Below are 24,447 nucleotides of genomic sequence, written 5' to 3'. Positions count from 1 at the left end.
AAAACATCATCTGTATAACATGCACTGTTTCCAGAGGCTCCCATTGAGTAGCAGCATGACTGTACGGGCTGATGAGCTTCGCCAAGGTCACCTTGGAATTTATGACCGCCTCTCTTTTTCTACTCCCTCTCATTCTTTTCCCGTTGAATACTCACACCCTCGCTCAGTCCTCTCTCTCATGTTTTATACCTCGTTTTGATCTGTTCTTTTTTCTCATTTTCTTTTTCTCTCACACATAGTCGCTCTCTCTTTCTATTCTCAATAGGCCCCCCCCTCTCATCAGTCACCTCGTACTCCTGGGAGAGCCGGAGGTTGTCGTTGGCCTTCAGAAGCTCTGTGTGTTCTCCCAGCTCGGAGATCGGGATGGGCGGGTGACTCATCATGCCTGCAGGGGGTCAAAGGGGAAGATCAGAACAGACTAAAATCGCTATTAGTCACAAGAACACCTGTGCTAATGAGCCGGGTTAGTGTGTCTGTGATGTGCGAGTGAACGCATTAGTGTGTGTGTAGGCAACAACATAGATGTAGGAGGTTACATGTACATATGTGTGTGTGAAAAGGTGGTGGGTGGGCACTGGTGGAAGGATTTAGGTGTGATTTCACAGTTCTGAATCATAAATGTCTGCATCTCCAGAGACGATGGCCATTTTGTTGTCAGGAACAGAAGAGGAAATAAATCATGAACAGTGAGAGTAAGATGGAGGGAAAATACTGTTCACGATCAATGAAGCCTTCTTTTTTTTTGGCCATCTTTTTAGTAGGAGTTTTTGCCAACTGCAGTAGATTTAACACCATTCTGAATTTTAGCTTTGGTGTGACTAAAGTGTTTCACTCTTTCATAGTCAGCAGTGGCCTTGTGTTGCAGTTGTACTCTGACAGTACACTCTGAATACACTAGACTTTAAAGGATTAGCTATATTATGTTATTATTATTATAGATCTTTATTTGCATTATTGTTTATTTTAGAGAAAGGGCTTTTTTCAGATGGAAGAATTTGGTGTTACGTGTTATCACCATAACCACATTTACATCTCAAATTCAGCTTGATTATGCGTAGACACCACAAAACCTTTAGGAAAGCACTTAACTGTAATCACTCTTTGCTCTATTGCTGTAGTGTTTGAAAGAAAAAAACTACATACAGTGCAACTTTCTCATCCCAAACGGAACTCAGTGGTGGCATCATTTATTTTTAATGTCGCTACACTTTAAGGCACTTTAAACACTTTAAGGCAGTAAAAATTGTGAGGAACAATGTTTTTAGGCTCATTCAGACACTAATAGGCAGTAATATACTGCAGGGATGCATTTTATGCACATTGCCAAATTGGCAAAATATTATACTTTAAGTGGGAAAACATCTGAATTTGTGATCAAGAGTGGTTTTTGTATATGTTCTATAGCAAGTTATGTCATTTGTTTAGATGTATTGCAGTAGCCTGGAGCTCCCGGTGAAATCACGGCTATCATTTGTAAATAATGTCCAGCTATAAATGGTCTACCAGGGCTAAGCTACCCTGTTTTCAAAGAAAAAAGGCATCAACATAAGGCTTGTCTTAATGTCTTAAGCAGATTATTTTGGACTTTTGTGGAACGAAATGCAACAGCACCAATAATGGTAAACAATAAGTAAACATACACAGTATGCCAGCACAGTAAGCAAGTCTGGGCTAATTTCTTTCTAGCCCCGACTGTAGATCAGTGACAGTCATGTCAGGTCATTCACAGTGAAACGCTCCTTAGATTTTGGTCGGATATAAGGTTGTGATAATCAATGTGACATGTGATGCACAATGTGAGCACAGCTTATGATCTTACTTAGGATTTTGCCTTATTAACAGGTCCCCCCCCCATGCCAATATCTGTGGTAATCACACATTACACTACAGATGCTGTGGATAAAGATTAGTTTGGAATACTGTTTGAACACTCTTAACTTTTTGTGAAAAACTGAACATATAAATTATTTTAATTGCAAATAAATAATTGCAAATGCAAACATTTAGGATTAAAAAAAAAGAAAATAGGGGGGCGGGTTTGGGAAGCCGAAGCAGCTGTTAGTCATGTCCTCTGTGAATCAGAGAATATTTCTGCAAAGGAGAGGGTTTAATACGCCATGGTAGAAATATCTATTTGTGTCGAGTATCAATTAATGCTTATGTGCCAACTTTAAAGGTCATACAGAAATAAAATGGGGAGGTTCTCTGCTCTTCATTTTCTGCCCGTCTTTTCCCTATCTAGTCCTGTCTGTATCTCTCCCTGTTTTATCTTCTGGATGACCCTGCAGGGCATACTTCATTTTCACCAATACATCCACATAAAGGTGCACTGTTCCCACCACATATGTACAGGGTCAGAGAAAGACAGAGAGAGAGAGAGAGAGAGAGAGAGAGAGAGATGTTTGTATATATTTGTGTGTATATGTTTGCGTGTGTGTATTAAATGTGCGTGTGTTTACGAGCCTGGTGTCTGGAAGTTCATGCGTCTCATCTCGACAGGGTCGGTGGGGTGATGAGCCATCATTTCAACGTTGTTCAGTAAACACTTGGTGCCAGGCTCGGAGTCTTTGCGCTTGCTAATTAGCAGAAACAAACACACCCACACACACACACACACACACACACATACACATGCACACAAAACACCCGTGAACAAATTCAGAGCTTAACTAGACTCAAGACACAGAAATCAATATGTCCATTCTACAAGTCTAAACCAGCACTTAATAGGGGTTCTAGCAGCCAACTGCTAAACGTTATATAACAGAAAGCCAATTCGGCTATTATTAGCCATAAAGTTCCCTCATTAGCAGGTTTCGGTATTGTTATTTGAGATCCCCCACCCCCCACCCCCCACGGTTAGAATAAATACTGTAACGTTCTGCTGGGAATTTTACAGGCCAGCACAGGCTTACCTGTCTGGTTTGCTGATGTCCCCAGAGAGGGCCATGTGAAATATGAGAGGGAGAGTCAGGGAAAGACAGGAAGATGAAGCAGAGGAAGAGATTAAGAAGGAGCGAGAGGCAGGCAATTCAGGAGGGTGAGAGGGTGGGATAGGAACAGAAAGAACAAGGGGGAAAAAAAGACAAAAAATAATCAATATTTTGCATTTGTATGCACAGGCTACATGACACCTCCTCCAGATAACTGTACGTTTCATCGGGGAGCGTTTAACTCCTTTCCCCCGGGGATGAGAATGCTTCCGGACTAAATGGATGGGCTGAGATGGGGGTATGGCTCAGTGAGGGATTTACATGCCAAAATGGAGGTCTAATGAGCCAAGGTCATGGCGTGTCTGCAGTTTGGCAGACTGTATCTCCCTCTCTGAGCGAATGTTCTCCAACAAAGCAAATACAGACAGATACTCCTCAGTGAGTGAACCTGACTGCTGGGATTGCTTTAAATTCCATCTAGCTTTATTGTTCACTTCTTTATAAGCTGCTTCACTTTGCATCGTGGCTTGCAGGATTTTGGCACTCTGAATAGAAAAATCGGTTGGCAGCTATCCCATTATCTCCTGTTATCATTTAATCTCTTTTTTTTTTTTTTACTCGGATACTATTCTCTCCACTACCAAAATACCACCCTGTTACATATTTAATCACTTCTTTAACATTCTCCCCATTACTCTGGCAGTGTGTAATAGTGGTCCTATTACCCATCGTCATTTTCCTCTTTCCCTTTCCTTTCTTCATGCACTACACCTTCTATGTATGGAAAGCAAGCCTGTAAGATATTTTACACATATTCTCACATATTTTGCAGAGCTACATTCATCATCATTTATAAATCTACTAACATCTGGAGACATCTGTATAAATAAGGATCTATTAGGGATGTAAAGAAATATGAATTAATTATATGGAACGAACAGATAATGTGTTCTAAACAGATAGAAATAAAGAAAGGTTCCCAGAACAGTTCACATGTACACAATAAATAGGAGGTTTTTACTTTCTGTTGGCTGTAGGCAAACATTCAGGTATGAAGCTCATGGGACAAAGAGAACTATAGGTCTTTAACATAAAAATACACCATTCATTCATCCTTAGTAACTGCCTGGTCAGGGTCAATGTGGTTTAAATGACCCTACTAGTAACTAAAAAAAAAATAAAAAATAAAAATAATATATGTCTAGTTAAGGCCAGCTACTTGAGCAATGTAGCTGAGGTTGAGAAACAGAGCCAGAATTCTCACATCATTTTCCCAGTGTGTCTCTGGAGGTATAGTGGTAGGATTTGTATTTGATAAAAAAAAATTACATGGATGATTGGAGCACTAAATAGTCACAGATAGAAATAATGTCTTTAAGTTAGACCCCTAGTATCTATACTGTTATCAAAGCATAACTGTGTATAACTTACAAAATAAAATACAACTTTTTCCTAAACTATATATATATATGGAAATAAGTCTAAAATATTTTCACTGTATTTAGTGAAACAGGAAACAATAAAGTGATGCCTAAATACTACAAATGATCGTCACTCACTTCTTGTACAGCAGAATAGCGATGACGATGCAGATGATGAAGACTACAGCCAGGACAGGTCCAACCACCCAGATGAGGCCATCTCCAGCATCCAGAGGCTGGGGGTCTGAGTCAGGTGCAATGACCGGGTCAGTGTAGGGGCTGGCAACGAACATCTTCTGAACACACAAACACAGCAGTGTTACACAGCGGAATGAGATCAATGTTGTCTCTAGAGCATAGCTGTTGCGCTGTTCAGAGATTTCATTCCCCAGAGAAACTAAAGACATTGGGTTTTATGAATCAAAGTTGCGTATAGTCAAAGCCGATAGCAAAACGACAGTTTCCTTAGTCATCATTTTCATTTTTGCCGTATCTGCATAAGCAAACTCATGTGTCTAAAGTTGAGTCACATTTTAACAACCTGAAAAAGTGCTTGGTTTGCAGTTTTTAATCTGACGCAATGTCATCAATAATTACAGCAAATAGAGTAGAATAATGTTGATAATCATGATTGCACATATGGGAGCCTCACACTAAAACGTGTCGACATTTCATTTATAAATGTGTAAAGATGGATGTTTTTCAGCTCATTAGTCCTTCAGCTGAGTGACAGGTGAACTTGCATACAAGATGGACCACAAAGATGAATTTCTTTTTTATATATTACATCTTTGTATATTTGTTCAAGATGGAAACATTTATAAATAAAGCTTCAATTAAATCTGACCGGTTAAACCTATTCGAGTGCTAAAATGAATGAAAACCTAGCTATAAGGTTTGCAGGTAAGGTTGGAAAATGATTCAGTTTTCTATCCGATTATAGCCTTAGACAGTTATGTAAAAAATCAGAGCACGCTTCCATAACTGTCTTTGTATTTGCAGTAACCTTGGACAAACAAACAGCTTTATCTCGACCATTTTGTTTGGCTCTTCCTTTCATAAATCAAGCCTGCTGAATGCATTCCTTTTATAGGCTCTTAGCTGCAATACCTGCATAAATTATGCATATGGGATGCAAAGACAAACACTAGTGGGCAGGGTCCATGCAGCTGATCGATGTCATACGATGGTTTCGTGAATCAGACTTGTTAATACATCATTTCGTGCTTTCAAATCTACACTTTAGTATCAACAAACTAACTTAAATTTGTCTGTCCTGCTGCCTGGTGCACTGTGTGCATCATCATATGTTATATAGAACATTCTTTTTGCCAGCTTTATTAGTAATGTAATTTAGATATTGCTGGTAGGCTGCAGTACAGCCAATCACAGGATCTTACTAAGAAACACAAAAAACAGAGTCGTTTAAACTAGAACCGCTGAAAACTAAAACAGATAATCATTAAAAAAAATGTTTTATGTTTTATGGCTAACAAGAGAAACTCAGTCTGGTTGGTTCTTTGGCGCACAAAGAACAAAGACATAATCTCTGACTTAAGTGCCTAACATCCAGGGTAGGACTTTATGCAAAATGAAAACCTATTCACTGATTATGCTTACTACATACTGTAGGGTATAAAACAATGACACTGTAGACACTACACAGTGCCCAATGCAATGCTATTTGAGATTCAGCCATAGAAAAGGACTGACGTTTCTTATAGCAAGCAACATTTCACACAATATAGTGATGGAGAAATACAAGAGTGATGGTGGATTTCATGGAGACACATGGAGGTTACATTACCATAAAGAGCTCAAAAAACTCGCTTGCTCAGCTGCAGCCTCTTACCCCAGTGGTGGAGTTGAGTTCAGCGAGGATAAAGAAGACGTACTCCTGGCCAGACTCCAGAGCACGGTTATCAAAGCCACCATAGTCCAGCTGGTCCCCAAGAGTGAAGAATGCAGGCAGGGTGGAGGGAGTGAAGCGGGCGGTGATGTAGGCACGACGCAAGTCCACTTGCCTCTGCCGTGGGTCATGCTGCTTCTGGCTAATGTCCTTCAACAGCTAAAAGAGGACACTCAATTGGAAACATTTTATCACTAACAAGGTATGAAAAAAAACAAGTAATGAATTTATGGTTGAATATTATGTAAATGCAACAGAAACACATTTTCTTTCATTTTCACAATCATTAGTGGGTTTGATGCTGCCAAAGTGCCTGTAATTTGGTAGTCCATTTTAGTCAAATGCACACTGTAGGCCTGCAGGTGTTTTGTGTCCACTTTAACTGCATAATGCACTAAAAATAATTTGACCATATATGAAAGGTAAGGAAAAAAAAGATACGTGTCTTAAATCTGTGATGTCATGAATCACCCTTCTCAGCGCATGGTACTGAGTGTGTTTAGTTCTCCATGTTCTTTTGTTTACGTTTTGCCATGGGCATTTGTTTTGTTTTCGGTCCTGTCTCCACCTCTGTAGCATCCTTGGCTTGTTACCCTAATGTGTGCACCTGTTCTGTGTTGAGCTCTTTTGGTTACTCTTTGCCTAGTATTGATAGTTCTTGAGCATTACTTAGTGATTACTGCCTGTTATCTTCTCTGTCAGTCTGTCATCATCCACAAACCTGTCTCTCCCCATCTCGCTCTAACTTACGTGTTTGTTTGGAATGTACACACAAGCTAAAGTTCACACCTCTGCATTATGTCCCTTCACTTATTATTTCCTCCAGACTTGGACAGCCGACAGCTCAAAGTCCCCCAGCAGCAGCTAATGCAAGCCCCACACTTAACTCTGCTGAGTGCCCTCATCACTCAGGCTCAATATACTGCTGCCCAGATGGAGGATTTTCACCCGCAGGCCAAGTTCCATCAGAAACATAACTTGTAGTCAGTGTGGTAGAAGACTCGAGAGTGCCCAATGAGTATGGAGCAAAAGCATAGTGGTTTGGTGAACTTGTTTTTCCAACAATGGCAGTTGAAACCTATTCTGGGAATTTTTTTAGGCCACACCTATGACTCAAGCTGTACTCCAGCTCTACTGACTGTAATGACACAAATGCCACACTACCTATAGTGAGCGTACAAAAAGTCAGAGGTGTTTACCCACCAGGAATGCTGACGTGTTTCACCACTGACATTTGCTCAGAAGCTACAGGGTTTTGGCTTAATAAATCTTTCATAGAAATCCAGATTTTCATATTTCAATGTGGATGTTCATGTTTCAACGTGTTCAGTGCAATGTGGAATCTAAACTGATGATTATTAACACGATGCCAGTTTTCAAATTAAAGTAGCACGTGCAATTATTTAGCCTTTTCTAGCACTTCATTTCAGTAAAGAAAAACAACCTGTACATATACATAAAGACTAAACTGGTTATTTTAGTAAACTGTATTGCACATGTATATAGAGCAATAACTTAACTAGAACTTGTAACAGTAATGGCACTAATGTAGGACTACTATTAATGACAATACATTAAAGCACAAGGCAATCTAAAGCATTTGCATTTTTAAAAAAAAACACAAGCAGGTACCCTAATAAACTTTACATAAACCTATTCTGAACCTCAAGTCTATCAAAATAGCATTTCTGCAAATTGTTCCAGGTGCTATAATGCCATAAATGTTAACAATGTTTTAGTACCAGTACATTAAGGCAGGATTCTGTTTACCCAGCAGGCAAGCCAACAGATTTTATTACTGACATTTGCTCTGAAGCTACAGGGTGCTGGCTTAATACCTTTTCTTTTTATAGAAATCTAGACTTTGCATAATAATGTAAGTTCAGTACATCCTAGAAAAATATTTATACAAAGAATGTGCTTGTTCATTCTATAATTTCACTGATAAAATATAATATAAATATTTGCCTTCAGTTGTACATGACATATCTGTTTTAACTGCCAGATGTCCTACACTGAGTGCCTCTTGCAAATCAGGTCTGGAGACAGAGAGCATCTAAATACTGACTTCTGTCTTTATATTCCTCCCTCTCAAACAATTTTTCTGTTGGATTTGCCTTATGTATTAGATTGATGTCATGTTGCAGTGTACTCTCTGCAAGCAGACAAATGATCAATTCAATTTTCTTGCCCAATAGACAAGTTTAAGCTCCAAAGTACTTTCTAGTTCCATGTTTTAGTTGCTGAGAAACCAATTAGGCTACAAAGTGCTAGCTAGTAATGTATTGAAGTATTTGCTAGTTCCTGTAAGTGCTTTAATACAGACTAAGGAACACGACCAAGAATATGGTCATGTACAATAGCATATATTGTTGGCTTCATCTAGAAAAAAAAAATCATTTGCTGCCATTTTGGCTTTAAGATGTGGTGCTCTGTCCTTGCATCACACATAAGTATTTTTGAGTCTAGCTAGCAACTTTATTTTCTCCAATACATATATTTAACAATGGCGTGATGGACTCTTTTTTGCTTTGGTTCATCAGTGTTCATCCTCAGTCTGAAAAGATCATCTGTCCTGCATGCTGATTAAACTGGCTAAGTAAAAACAGTTTTACTGTCAACTATATTGCGCCTTGGCTGATTCGTGTAAAACAGCAGCAGGTGGGATTCAGAATGAGTAGCTTGAGCTACAGCATTGAGATGTGACACTCCATCATTAGTCCACCCCTGTAACCCCACATTTCATTTTATTTTGGAGATAAATTGTAAAAAAAGAGGTAAATTTTCCTTTTTTATCAATCCAAACCTATGGGGGATGCAAACTTTTGCACCGGACTGTAGAAATAGCCAAATTTCTCCTGAGAGAGACAGTAGTGGCAGTCTTGCAGTATACCTCTTCCAAGTCCATTTCATCTGGGCTCTTTAGATGTCGGTTCCCTCCTCGGCCTCTCTTCAGTGGAACCACCACCACATAGATATTCCTGTGAGTACAGAGAGACAGCAGTGTGAGCCGGCTTGTCAAACCTTTCATTAACTAGGGTTACAGCAGAGCAATGGCGTCTGCTAATGAATGTTTTCAGCACTGAACTCCCTGAGGAGCTGCTGATCGTAATGGCAGGTTCCACACCAGCAGATACACAAGCCATTGGCGCATACAGGTGAATTTAATACTATATTCAACACAGCAATTTATCATTGGTCAAGCCTGTGGGGGAAAACACTAACCTGTGCAATTCTGTGGCCTGAGAAACAGGAGTGCAGTATGAGGTGTGTGTGTGTGTGTGTGTGTGTGTGTGTGTGTGTGTGTGTGTGTGTGTGTGTGTGTGTGTGTGTGTGTGTGTGTGTGTGTGTGTGTGCTGTACGAGATGGCCATTCAGTGAGGTTTGGGTTGCAGATGGAAATGCTGGTGCAGCATTTATTTATTTATTTTATTCCTGCAGTGTGACTGCGAGCTTCACAAGACAGACAACTGAGCAATACAAACTGAATGGGGGTCTGAATTATTAACATACTGAGAAACTGGATGTAATCCGTAAGCGTGAGTGTGAGCTAGTGGCTGGGATGGAGCGTGTGGTTGATATATGTAAATGGATGTGTGATTCAATATCACCGTGTGTATTTGTGTGTGTAATGGAGATGTGTTTGTACACATGCGGTTATGCATGATTTATATGTAAATCACGCATAACCAGGCTGTAGTCAAACATTAGGCCGTGATTTGATCTGTAGGTCAAAGCTGTGTAACTTGCGTTCATTATATAATTATCTGGTTGGGTACATGTTCATGCTTTATTATAACTCACTTTCCTATAAAGAAATTTGACACTATAACACATTTGCAATGTTTTTCATGTTGCCATGTGCTTGTATTTATTTGGTTTCTGTTCTAGTCCTGTCTCCACCCCTGTCTTGTCATTGGTTTGTTGCCTGATTGTGTTCACCTGTTTTGTGTTTGCTCTTGATTAGCTTGCCTTTTTATATCCTCTGCATTTACTTGTGTGTTGTGAAGCCCTGATTTCCTTGTTATGTATTCTCCTAGTTTAGACCCTTGCCTATTTTCCTACTTTCTGATTATGGATAATCCTTGCTTGGCTTTACTTCAATAAAACATATACAGAGTTCATGCACTTACATCCTGTCTCTACTAACAGCATGATACAGTTTTATAAAAAAAACATTTGGTAAGTCCAAAATTACAAAATAGTCTAACCCAATTACATCGAAAATGTTGACAGGTTTTAGGAATTAAGCAGGTGAGGACGTCGTGTAAGCCGTGTAATTCTGGGTATTTATTTTTGGTACAGATAGATAGTAAGTAGCCTGACAGATAACTATTGTAAGATTATAAGAACGGAGCTATATACTGCAAGGTGAAATTCTCCTTCTTAATATTGCTGTGCAGTTTAAGGCAGATAGATGATGAGGAAGTGATTAGAAGGATCTGATTTGAGCTAATATTAATGTTAGCTCTGTTATCAAGTTAAAATGCAGTTAATTCTATGGGTGGTTTCCAAACTTCTCTCTTTTCACACTGATTAAAAAGCAAACCACGTTTTTGGTTCCACAATTTAATCCAATGATAAACATCTGTTTAAAGCAATTAGTAGAAATTAGGGGTGAGCGATATGGCCAGTATATCATCTTCACTATATATACTATGTATCATGATATGACAAACTAGTGGAGCCATGTTATGTAAAACTACAAATATAATGTTTATAGAGTACAACATTTGAAAAAAATGGTGCAAAAAATAGATTTTAATGTCCAATCAGTTAGAGTAAGTGACAATAGAGTTATAAAAGCATTGACACCTGTTCATACCCACTGTCCTCGGAAATGTATCATGATGCTAATATATCACAGTATTCTTATCATATTTTCACATAGCCCAGTCAAAGCAGATTCTTTGGGAGATTTCAGTGCAGTTTAAATTCTACGTCTATAATAATATTGAGCATAAAAATCAACTGATTTTTAAATAATTTCATTACATTAAATTGCATTTTTAAAAAAACAAAAACAAAAAAACAAGGATAACTGCATACTAAAATGAATTCAACTAACATGGTGTCAATTACTAATATATCCTCACAAGATGTGTGACCTACAAAAGACAGGAAACCACCGTAAGTGACAAGTACATTCGAGTAACAACACAGCTCAATGATATTATGTCTAAATAACTTTTTTATTATCTGGCACCTCCTCCAAATTAATTCATTGTCACCAAAACTATGTGTATTTGCATATGCATGCGCAGAAAGGCGTGTGTGTAGATTGTGTGTGTGTGTGTGTGTGTGTGTGTGTGTGTGTAACACTCACCTAACATTGTTCCTGGTGTCCAGTGACGGCAGTATGATGGTGACGGTGGTCTCAGTGTCACGGCTGTGATCGATCTCAGGCCGATTGATGACCATGGGAGGTGAGGTTTTGGCATGGATGCGGTGTCTCAGGCCTCCCAGGTTGCCCTCGGGACTGGTGATTTTAAAATCATAGCTGGTGTCAGGCATCAGGTTGGGGATCACGGCCTTCCTCAATCGAGCATCCACCTCCATCTTCTGACGGTTGTACTCCACCTGAGGAGCCATTTAGATTATCTTCATATCATCTATTTTTTTTGCTTTTGTTTATTAACAATCATAGAGATGCTATAACAGGCTGTAGCTGCTTTGTCAGAACCACCAAACAGACCAGTGATAATAGGATCAACATCCACATTTTGCTATACATGGCTAGCCGTGTTCTATGTGTGAATCGGGTTGAAGTGAAAAGACACTGAGGCACTAAACAGACTGAAGCTGCACAATATATTGCCTTTTGAACTACTGATATAATAGAAGCTCACAATATGCAATGATGCTTCAAACAAAGCATAATTTTTATATTTTGCTTAATGAGCATCCTGAAAATCAAAGAGATTCCACATAGATTTTCTGTGTGTGTGTGTGTGTGTGTGTGTGTGTGTGTGTGTGTGTGTGTGTGTGTGTGTGTGTGTGTCCATATCATGCAGTCCTAAATCAGATTTTCAGAATTTTGACAATGGAATAGTACAATGTAATATTTAGCATTAAATATAGTTGGGTTGCATGGTATACTGGTACTACGGAAGTATCGTGATACTAAAGCTTCAAAATACCACCGATGCCACTGTATTACTAGCAGTACCATAAATAGTGTTGTATGTGTGGGAGTTAATGCTATTTTTACTAAAACGACACATCCCACTGCTTTTGCAGAATACACAAATGTTGGTGAATTTTTATTTTTTTTATTTATTATTATTTTTTTTATTATTTTTTTATTTTTATTTTTTCATTTTCATTGCATGTTTGCTAGTAAGTGAGCTAATGTTACGCTAACCGCTGTTGTGTAAAATACTAAAATTAGCCGTGTTTGCTAGTACACGAGCTAACGTTCTCAATCTGATGATGTTTTTGGAGTTTGTTTCTTAATTCAGTGATTTATTCCTAATATTGTGTTCAATATGTGGCACATTGAATTAGTTGCTTGCCAACTGTAAGATGGTTCTTGAGTTTTTCCAAAAATTCATTCTCATGAATAAAGTCTTCAGAGGAAAATCTGGTTTGTCTGTTTTTATTTATATCTATGTATTTCTGCAATTTTCATTCATTTTGTAGATTTGAATTATGAATGAACACACTATGGCATGGTATCGTGATACTACCTGGTATTGTGATACTTCAGCTGGTATAGTATTGTAAGATATGTTCATGGTATCGTGACAACCCTAATATATAGCATTTTAAGGTCTGTACCCAACAGATCTTAAACAAGAATTAATTCTAGGTGAGCTTAAAGGAAATAAAAAAACCCAAAACTATCTCAACCACTATAATCATGGTTCATACCATAAAAAGCTGAGTCCCTGTAGCATTTTATCTAGACTAGATAGATGAAAATTGCTTCCAGATGCACAAAAGTAATTGATAGTTAAGCAAACAAGCTTCCCATTCGCATTGCTCTTACTGAGTTCCAAATAGGACTTTGTCTCGAGAAAAAAAAAGTTCCAGCTTATGTATAGAGCACATACTAGCTGTTACACAGTTAAACATCTCAGTGTGAATGCTTTCATTTCTACACCAAACTGTGTGTTGCTGAGTGACATCTTGGTGACACTCACAGTAAAGCGGTAAGGTGAGCTGCTCTCCGGAAACTCCCACGTCAGCAACACGCTTGTCTTGGTCGCCAGATTCACAGAGAAGTTCCTGGGCACATCTGTTGAAACACACAAGAACAATCATCCCATTATTAAAAATTCTGACTATTCATCATAAGGCGACACATTTGTATTAAAGGCAGAGGCAATATCGAAGCACAGAGATCAGGGTGGTGTGTGGGCTTCTTCCTGCTGTTCCTTTAATCAGCGGAAGGCTGTGTAGGGAATTCTGGGAAAGAGAGAAGGTGAGCGTGACGATAACAGTTGGCTGGTTATGAAGGGCCACGTATGTCACCGTGGCAGTGTTCCAGAGAGAGCTGGCCTAGATTCCTGTGTTCCTCATGAAGAGCAGAGAGATGAACATGGACATTCAAACAGTGAGAACTTATATGTAAGTGGAATGAACCAAGTTTTGTACCACATAACAAACTGGAGTGGGAATGGACGGGAGTTGAGAGGAATTCGTGAAATCAGCAAGCAAACTATTGAATTAGCAAGGATGAATGAGTGCAAAAGCGTTCCATGACTTACTGTGAGATGCTCTGTTAAATACACGGCTGTTACATCCACTTACCTCTGCAATCAACACCCACACGACTTACTGACTTTTACCTGCCTACTTGTGAGCATATCATTCTCACATTCGCTGCTCCGTTCAAGTGAGGGCAACATTAATTGTGTTGCTGGGTAAGGGTTGAAAGTGGAGGAAGGCAGTGAAGGAGGTGGAGGTGATTCTTCCAGTCTAACAGATTTCCATTTGCTTTTGTGAACGTGAATCCTTACATCGTCCACCAATCAGCTTGTGGATGGCATCGCTGGATTCCTGCATCTTTTCTGAATTGGTTCCTGGATATTTCCTGCTTCTCCGTAATCCAGAGGCATCCCAGAGAAGTGCAGTAAACAATGGGTAGGAAGGTTCCTTTGTTGTACCCAAAGTGTCCCCTGGTGGATGGGATCAAAGAAAACAAAGAATCGTGTTTGAAAACAAGCTTTTCCCATTCCCCACATACAACCCTACCTCCTCTGTTAAAATGATGCATGCCAGAGAAGCGAGTTCTCTTTAAAAAGATACGGGATGAAAGATTTTGCAATTTCGCCCCCTCTGGTGGAAAAATGCTATTGTAAGCGACTTGTGGAAGAACATTTCATGATGTAGGGTTGTGCTGCGTTCTCCAGTGTGGGGATTAACCAGAAGGCTGTGAGTATGGAGAAGATTCCCGTGCCAGTTCGAAAAGCAATCGGTGAAAAAAAAGGTGGAACACAATTCAAACACGCAATTGCTTTTCATTCAGAGACTTGCAGCCACACTGCAACGTAAACATGCCACACTGAAAAGCAAAAACCTTCAGTGTGATACTCATGTGTTGCTTGCTCTCTTCAGTGAAAAACATCCAGCAGGGGATTGCTTTTTAAGCATTAAATGTGAATGTAATGTGAACATGATCAAAGTTTAAAAGCAATCCACACCATCTGCATAGCATTTCACCGTGCCATTCAACGGCTGACAAGCAATCACATCGGTAAACAAAAACAACTGAGAAATGCAATACACAAATTGCATTGCTTTTCATAAGTCACATGCAGAAAACAGTGAGAACAGCTGTGGAGGAATATATTACATATATATACATATATATATATATATATATATATATATTTTCAAAGCCAACAGCTCTGACTGGAAATTACTGTTATTTCTAAAGCTGGAGTCCAAGTTTTAAAATATATTTTTCTCCCCTGACTTCACAATGCTTTAGTTTTCATTCCTTCATTTTACAGTAAGACCTTTGTCCTCAGGGTTGCACTGGATCCAGAGCCTGCGCACGAGCCATAAATAAACCCTGAATGGGATGTCAATCCATCACAGGGTACCATGCACATCACACGCTCTTTCATACCTAAGGCCAATTCTAGAGCCTTTGTTTTCAGTTGTAACAAAATAATAATAATTAAAAATAAATAAATAAATAAATAAATAAATAGATAAATAATTCTATGTACAACAGCTTTAGGAACAAATAGCAGAGCTATTGGTTAGGGACGGAGCTAATTTAGGGGCTAACAGAAGCCAGACATGACGTAAAGAGCCAGAACCATTGCATAGCAATACTGTAAATTACAGATTTAAAAAAAAATTATTTGAACATTATATGTCTAGAAATGTCTATGGTCCACCTGTGGCGCTTGCAATCCAAGTATGAGATTTAAAAAAAAAAAAAAAAAAGGAAAAGAGTAGAGGAACCTCCATCCATGCAAAACTTGAAGAGGATTATAAACGTGTGCAACAGAGGAACTAATACTGACAGTATAGGAGTCCTTACAAAATAATCAAAAGGCAATTTCCTGTGTGTGCTTGCTCTAGTGCCTCTGGATGAGATTTCAGCAGCTGTTCAGGTTGTGTACTCTATTTCATATTTTGTTCTACTGCTTTCTGAACTGGAGAAACAGCAAGTAACTTTTAGAAAGCTTGTCTGACACACATACGAAATGTGGGAAACACATACAACATGTGAAACACACACACATTCTCAGTGACATAACGCTCTCACACTCACACATTCAGTTGTACAGGACTGTGGGTGATACATACTGTATATGTTCCAGGAGTCTCTGCTATATTACTACGTAGGTGGTGACAGGCTCCAGGCTTCCTAAGACTACTTCCAATAACACATACATAACACGTACATGTCTGTATTAGAGTTCGCTGAGCAGAGCATCCTGTCACACTATTTTAGCAATGTAATATCACTGGCTTGTAACTGGTGCCTAGATTATGCTCCATAGTCAGACATCGGTATTGTCCTAAATCACAGCTTTGTGCAATTTTGTTAAAAAGTTTTACTCGACAGATATATGACTGATTTATTTATGTTGTGTAATGCAGTGATGCTATCTTTGTATATCCGTATCCATATTTCAATCTAAACCTGAAATTGGCATAGCCTAACCTTTTATTTATTTATTTTATTTTTTAAAAATGGATATATACTCTATCACTACACTCTCAGAAACACTGGAACATTCTGGGGGGAAAAACCCAGAGGTAGAAATGCCAGCAGTCAGCATGGTCTGTGAATTCTGTCTTTGACAGTTCCTCAACCTCAGCTACTGATGTACAGCATCTCAACTAGATTTGTATGAAGGACGTTTTTTTAAAAAAAAAATATATATATATATATATATATATCAGGCTTGCACAATTATTATTTATTGTTTGTACCTGCCTGTATATTTTTGTATGAATTACTTGATTTTGTTGTCATTCAGCTGCTCCCATTAGGGCTTACCACAGCTGAATATTGGAACATTGCACCGAATATTTGATTTGACACAGGATTTTATGCTGGATGCCCTTCCTGATGCAACCCTCCCATTTTAACCAGGCTTGGGACCTTCAATGAGAGTACACTGGCTTGTGCAGCCCCCAGTGGGTTGGTTCCATGCCCAGGATCGAACCCGGGATCCTTAGCTATTAGACGTCCAAAAATGAGTATTAACAAACTAGTATAAACAAACTAGTAGCCTAATTTAAACCACCATGACCTTGACCAGGCATTCACTAAGGATGCAATGACTGCTTCATGCAGCACCATGCATGCACCAAATGTACTTTCATGTTAATGAATGTGGTCTTTGGCTGTCCCGTGATCTTCATATTTGACTGCTCACTCATGCCCGCATAAAAGTAAAAACCTCTAGCTCATACGACTTTGTGTTGAGTCCCACAGGATACCTCTTGTCTCGACCAGATGCTCTTGTGAACTTGTCTGGCAAACCTCAAAAATAAATAAATAAATAAACACAAAATAAAAATGAATGATGTGCCTCATATTTGGTTCATTGCTGCATTTTAGATTACGACATTTAAAGGATTGTCTCCCCTGGTCTATAGCAGCAATTCACCTCCAATGTACTGTATGTGTTGGGTACAAGTGAAGTTTGGGAATTATTTTAAAGGGACGGTCTAGGACTCTCTGCTGCCAATTGTAATGATATGATTGTCAAGTCTTTGCTTATCCCCCAGCTGATCCCATCTACTCTGCTGTAACTACATAAGCTTCATAAATTGCCTTTTAGAGAAAAAGACACTGAAGCATTGTTCTGTTTCCTTTTAAAGGGAACTTTGACGTTACATTTAGCATAACACTATGGGGAGCGCCTCTCGAGCGCGACCGGCATCTGAAGCTTGTGTAAAATCATGCCTATTTATAGGCCTGCCATGATCAGGTGACGTGGCAATTAAGCGTGTGGCGTAATAGAAATATGGCACCTGTGAACCGCGCCATCAGCCTCTATTATCTGAAGTGAAGACGCAATTCACAGGCCTGCCCTGGTATGACTAAGCTACGCAAAGTCTCATTCCCTTCTCAGGGAACAGGGTTACATGCGTAACCCAGACGTTCCCTTTCAAAGGGAACTTCGACATTGTGTTTAGCATAACACTATGGGAACGTGAATACCCACTCCGTCATATCGAGGGTACGGCCTGCTCAAAAAGACCCAAGCCCGAGGGTCATTGCAAGACACTCGAGCCCGGGGTGGAATGAATATCCAGGCCGTAATAATGAATGAATGTGTGTAATGTAGACCACCGTGCAGCAGCAAACGCATCCTGTAAGGATACCCCTTTGGACAAAGCCTTCACGGAGGCAACCGCCTAGTGGAATGAGCCCTTATGCCCAGAGGCATAGCGAGACCGCGCGCCTCATAAGCAATAGAGATTGCTTCCACTATCCAATTAGAGATGCGCTGCTTCGACACAGCATCACCTCTACTGTCGAAGCCAAAGCAGACCAGCAGCTGCTCCAACTTATGCCACTGGCCGGAGCAGTGGACGTAAGTACAGAGAGCCCTTACTGGACACAGCAGGTGCATTCCCTCTTGTTCCGGTGTGGGGAATGGAGGAGGACAGAAAGCCTGCAACACCACAAGGTGGGCAGCCGATGTAGGCACTTTAGGAATATAATCCGGTCTAGGATACAGGAAGGCCTTGGCTAATCCAGGGGCAAAGTCAAGGCAGGAAGGGGCAACAGAGAGAGCTTGTAGATCTCCCACTCGCTTGAGAGATGTCAGGGCCAGCAGAAGAGCTACCTTTAGAGTCAGAAGCTTCTCAGAGACTGACTCTAAGGGCTCAAGTGGGGCCCCTGACAGACCTTCCAGGACCACAGAAAGGTCCCAGGAAGGTATGCGCGGCCTGCAGACCGGCCTCAGCCGCCTGACACCACGCATGAGCCTCGAAGTTAGAGGATGTTTCCCCACAGAGGCTCCATCAACAGGGGCATGGCTGGCCGAGATGGCAGCCACGTAAAAAACTAACCCAGACGATTTCAAGGCTGGAAACTGTAAATAAGGGTCTGAAAAAAGAAACTAGCCTGATCCATTGTACTGCATATTGTGAATCATAGTTATAATAAGATATATTCAAAATCGTAGAATGATTATGGTTATGGAAAATAAAAAGCAAAAACAAACTGCAGCTTTAATAGTCCACAAGCATTTCATTAACACAGTGGAAAACCTATATTAATGTTTTTCACAATCAAGTCATTTAAAAAAAAAAAAAAAAACAACGTTTTTTTCTGATCTTCTTTCAACTGAGCTGATAGTTCCTGTGTGTCAGCTGGCATTCAATATTCGATTGGAGCAGTGGAGTGCAGTGTACAGTACAAGCACTTGTGCAGAGGGAGAACTTGCTCTAATGAACTTCACAGCGATGGTCTGAAGAGTGCCACCTCAGGTTGATCTGTCTCAGCATTGAGACAGCACATTCACAATCAAGTGTAGGGCAGTGAAGCCTTTGTGAGAAGATTTCATAACCAAGTTTATGTAATACACACACAAACACACACACACACACACACACACACACACACACACACACACACACACACACCCACATATATATATATATATATATATATATATATATATATATATATATATATATATATATATATATATATATATACACACACACACACATGCAGTGGATATAAAAAGTCTACACACCCCTGTTAAAATGGCAAGTTTTTGTGATGGAAAAAAATTGAAACTAAGAAAAATCATGACAGAAATTTTTCATCTTCAATACGAAATTACAATGTATAAAAATAAAGTGAAAAACAATCAGAAACATTATAGGGAAAAATAGGAAAAATAAAAAACTTACAATAAACTGGTTGCATAAGTGTGTACACCCTTTTATAATTGTGGGTGTGGCAGTGTTCAGAATGAACCAATCACATTCAAGCGCATATTCAAAAGTTATTATCATACAGCTGTAATCAATTAAATTATTCCTCTATTAACCCCAAATAAAGAGGATTTTCTTCACATCTTCTTGATTTCATCTGACTGCTGAAGCCGATCTCAATGTCGAAAGATATCGAACGGGTGAATAAAAGAATTTCCAAAACATTAAATGTACCATGGAACACCGTGAAGGCATCAACAAATGGAGAAAATGGGGCACCACAGTGACATTATAAAGAACAGGATGTCCCTCCAAAATTTACCAAAAGAGAAGACATAATCTTACCAAGGAGGCAACATTAAAGGAGCTGCAGGAATATCTGACAAGTACTGATTACTCTGCACATGTGACAACAGTCTCTCATATTCTTCACATATCCAGGCGATGGGGTAGGGTGGTAAGACAAAAGCCCTTTCTCACAAAACAACATCCAATCTAAACTAAAATAAATCACATCAAACCATGTGGCAAAATGTGCTATGGTCTGATGTGACCAATTCCAAAAGGTATAATAATTCCATAACTCCAAAAGGATTGATTGGTGAAAAAAAGCACATCACCAAAAGAATACCATGCGCAGGCTGAAGCATGGTGGTGACAGCATCATGCTTTAGGGCTGCTTTTCTTCAGCCAGAACTGGGGCTTTTATCAAGGTGGAGGGAATCATGAATAGCTACAAATACCAGTCAATTTTAGTGTAAAATAAATGGCAATGACCCAAAGCATACTTTCAAATCAACAAAGGAATGGCTTTTTACCTAAAATGTTTCTGATTGTTTTTCATTTCATTTCTATAAGTTGTAATTTCATATTGAAGGTGGAAAAAGTTTGGACATGATTTATTTTAGTTTCGAATTTTTCCCATCACAAAAACTTGCCATTTTAACAGGAGTGTGTAGACTTTTTATATCCACTGTACATTCAGATGCAGAAGTACTGGCATGTTGGTAACTGTTATAAATAAATGTTTTCATGTTTAATTAGCTCAATCTCACAATAAAAATATGACACAAAACTAAAGTTTAATAAAAAAATAAATATATAAAAAATTGTTAACTAAGCTCATTCCAAGCGTTACTGGGATTAGCCGTAGACCAGAATGAAGTGCCTACTGAAGATGACATTTTTTAAGTTCACCTGAGTGTTAAGCAGTCACTCGTGGCGTCCTGTTTCACTGGGGTATAAATGTGATGTTGCCAAATTCCCTTAGGTATTCATCAACATGAGGAAGATTCGGGAATACACAAATGAAATGAGACTAAAGCGTGATGTAAAAAAAAAAAAAAATAGCTGCCCACCTGCAAATGCAGATATCTACTGTTACTGCAATAATTAAGAAGCTTGAAACCAGAGCTGTAATGAACCTTCCAAGAAGAGGATGCAAGTGTATTTTAACCCCCACACACAGTAAGGAGGATATTTATAGAGACAAAAAAAAGCACCACAATTCAATATCTGTACAAAATGGTCGCATTTTAAGGTCACCAAGTCTCTAAAAGTACAATGACAGACCATTTCCATATCAACAAATTACTTCATTACTTATAAGGCATACCATGAGAAAGCATTTTCTTTCCCCTTAGCACAAATGTAAGCACCTAGAGTTTGCTACATGAAACCTTTACTGGAACTGGGTTCTATGGTCAGACGAGACAAAAATAGAATTATCTGGCAACACTCCCCAATGTTTTGTATGGTGGATTAGGGAGGTTTTTCCTCCAAATGCCCTGGACCTAGGCCCCTGGAGGATGTAGAGATTTTTCACTGATGTCTGTATTCTCCAGTCTCATCAAGCATTATAGGAGACGAAGGCTGCACAAATGACTATGTGCAGGGTGCGAATAATTGTGTTACATGTGGTTTTGATAAAGATATATTTTTAATGAAGGTTTTTCATTTTCTTACAATAAACCTACTTTAATTAAAGGTTAGATTTTACTCCTATTGTCAGAGTGAGCTTAACCACAGAATTAACCAGAGACATTTTTTTCACAACCTTTCTCACCCATCTTTACCAAGGGCGCCAATAATTCTGGAGTCCTGAATTGCAGTTCCACTTAGCCCCCCCACCCCCCCATGTGCCTGCCATACTCACATATTCTGCCGCATCATCCTTTTTTCACTAACACAGTGCCAGCAGGAAGAGAGGGAAAAAAATACACAGGAAGAGAGAAAAAAAAACAGAGTGTGCGATGGAGAGAGAGAGAGAGAGAGCGAGAGAGAGAGAGAAAGGGAATGTGAAATGTATGAGTCAGGAACAGGGGGAGCGTAGGAGTGGAGGAGTGAGAGAGCGAGCGAGCAAGCAATTTTCTGAAAATGGAGAATGGACAGCCTGCTGGAAGAGCAAGAACAGTTGAAGGCTAACAAGCAGAGAGAGAAAGTGACAGAAAGAAAGAGCGGTTCATTCTTACTCTTACTTAAAATGTGTACTTCACTGGAATCTGATTTATGAAAGAGTGGATTTGGGGATTGGGAGCATCTGTGGCTTTTGTCATTAGTGCATTCATTATGGTCATCTAAAGCCTTAATGAACAAGGCATAGCAAGCACATCTCGGAAAAACAAAATGATTTTGAAATATTTTCTATAAACTAAGCTAACAGGCATTTGCTCATTATCTGATGCGTTTATCCAAAGCGACTCTACAACTGACCAGTTGCGGGTTAAGAGTTTGGCTGAAGAACCCAATTGTCATCACAAAACTTACAGTTAGGTCAATGGGAGTGTAGATTCATGCAGCCTATCAGTGACTGTCATGTCAGGTGTTTACACAGAGTTAAACGCCTCCTGGATTGGATCTTCATTTGGGCTGATATTTTTCAGGGTTATTGATGCAAATGGCACATAATTAAAGTGATAAACAGGTAAAGCTTCAGGTGATAAAAAAAAAAAAATGACTAGAAGGCAAAGTCAATAAACTAAACAAACAGAGTCGAAACCAGAATAGAGTGCATAATATTCGCTAGAGTTTAGAGTTTGTGTTTACACACACAGCAGCATTCAAGATATTCAAAAAACAACAGAGGATACAACTGACAATACAACTGAGGGTTAAGAATTTGGCTCAAGGACTCAACTGTGGCAGGACATTCACAACATCCTGATGTTTGATGTGGACATTAACTTAAGCTCTTGACTTGTACCTGCATGATTTTATGCATTGTGCTGCTGCATCATGGCTAAGTGGATTACTACGTGAATGTGCAGGGGTACAGGTGTTCCAATTAAAGTGGCCAGTGAGTGTATGCATGTAAGTACAAAGAAAATCAGCATTACTGAAACTTAACTTATTTGGCCTATGAAAACATTATACAAAGATTGATAAATGAGGCCCATTTGAAAAACACTAAAATCATTATTTGTTATATGTTATTTGGTTCATGTTTAGTTATTTGAAATGAGTGATTAATTGAACCCTATTCTTTCACCTTGATACTCTCCGATTTCAACAGTAATCAAACATTTTCACATATTTTTGATTCAATATTTTGATTAAAATGTCTTAATTTTCATCCAATTGCCTAGAATGGCATATACTGCATGTTCAGTCTATAAAAGAACTTAACTTTCACTCCAGAAAAATAACTAAACACATCGCTGCTAACACTCCAGTGCTGCACACTGGAAAATAAAAGTGTTATTTCCGTGTTTAGGTTGTTTTTTTCTTTTTTTCGTTTTGTAAATAGCCAGCACAGTTAACTTTCACAAACTGTCCGTTCACAACATACAGTATGACCAGAAAGCAAAATAAAAGTGTTTCCATTAGTGCCATAGAAAGAAATCGTTTTTGAAAGAACAAATGTTACGTTTAATGACCTGTGGTGCCACTCAACACTGCATCAAAGTCCAAATCACTTACAAAACTGTCAGAGCTGTGAAGAGAACCATTTGGACTGTGTTATATCTCAACCTAGTGAAGTACAGCACAAAACCAACGCAAGTACTTTCATATACAGACAGTATACAGAGCTGATAAAGTCCTTACAATATTATCAGTTGAATTGTTTATTGAAATTATGTATTACCACTGGAACAAAATCACAACAAATGCTTAATACATTTAACAGTAACTCCAGTAAATGGTCTACACTTATTTAGCACGTTACACTGTGTCTCATTCACCCATTCACACACACACCAACGGTATCAGAGCTGCCATGCAAGGCGCTAGCTTGCCATCGGGAGCAACTTGGGGTTCAGTGTCTTGCCCAAGGACACTTCGGCATGTGGAGTCACGTGGGCCGGGAATCGAACCACCAACACTACGATTAGTGGACAACCCGCTCTACCACCTGAGCCACAGCCGCCCACAGAACTGCACACTTTTTACTGAAACACCCTCCGACTAGAGGATGTTGAAGGTTGAAGGATAAGTGCTATAAAAAAATGAATGGATGGATGGAATTTATGAGTTTGTGTTGGCTTGCTTTCTTAATTTTCATGCCAAAGCCAATAATATAAAACGTCAGGGTTTTTTTTTTTTAACAAAATTTTCTTTTGAAATTTTCCCGGACCTAGTGAAGTAGTATGAGGATGTGTTTTTAACAGAGACTCCACAGCACTTCTGTAAGTCACTAAGAGGATAAGGGCATCTGCTAAATGCTGTAAACGTAATAACAATAAGCCATTTAAACTTGACCGTATATTCCATACTGTATGTTAAAGTGCAGTAATCCATTCAAGTCAAGGTTTATATTAGTTAGTCTTCTTAGCATAAATTTACACATTCTCATGAGCACGAGAAGGATG

General features: G+C 39.1%; 1 protein-coding gene across 4 annotated transcripts in view; it reads right to left on the bottom strand.

The window, feature by feature from the left end:
• Positions 1 to 24,447, bottom strand: part of LOC108280702 (receptor-type tyrosine-protein phosphatase S) — a 154,905-nt gene that overhangs the window by 21,054 nt on the left and 109,404 nt on the right. For 2 of the 4 annotated variants that reach the window (XM_053688644.1, XM_053688646.1), the window contains exons 12-18: positions 13,408 to 13,502; positions 11,589 to 11,842; positions 9,157 to 9,244; positions 6,207 to 6,422; positions 4,493 to 4,647; positions 2,464 to 2,576; positions 288 to 385 (exon numbers count right to left, since the gene is read on the bottom strand). In XM_053688644.1, the coding sequence (XP_053544619.1) occupies positions 288 to 385; positions 2,464 to 2,576; positions 4,493 to 4,647; positions 6,207 to 6,422; positions 9,157 to 9,244; positions 11,589 to 11,842; positions 13,408 to 13,502 (1,019 nt within the window). Of the gene's footprint in view, positions 1 to 287; positions 386 to 2,463; positions 2,577 to 4,492; positions 4,651 to 6,206; positions 6,423 to 9,156; positions 9,245 to 11,588; positions 11,843 to 13,407; positions 13,503 to 24,447 lie in introns of all 4 variants that reach the window. The other 2 variants (XM_053688643.1, XM_053688645.1) reach the window with 1 other exon arrangement.

Source organism: Ictalurus punctatus, chromosome 20 (genome assembly GCF_001660625.3).
Source record: "Ictalurus punctatus breed USDA103 chromosome 20, Coco_2.0, whole genome shotgun sequence".
NCBI lineage: Eukaryota > Metazoa > Chordata > Actinopteri > Siluriformes > Ictaluridae > Ictalurus > Ictalurus punctatus.
Note: the sequence above shows the minus strand (reverse complement) of the source record. Positions and strands in the feature narration are given on the sequence as shown.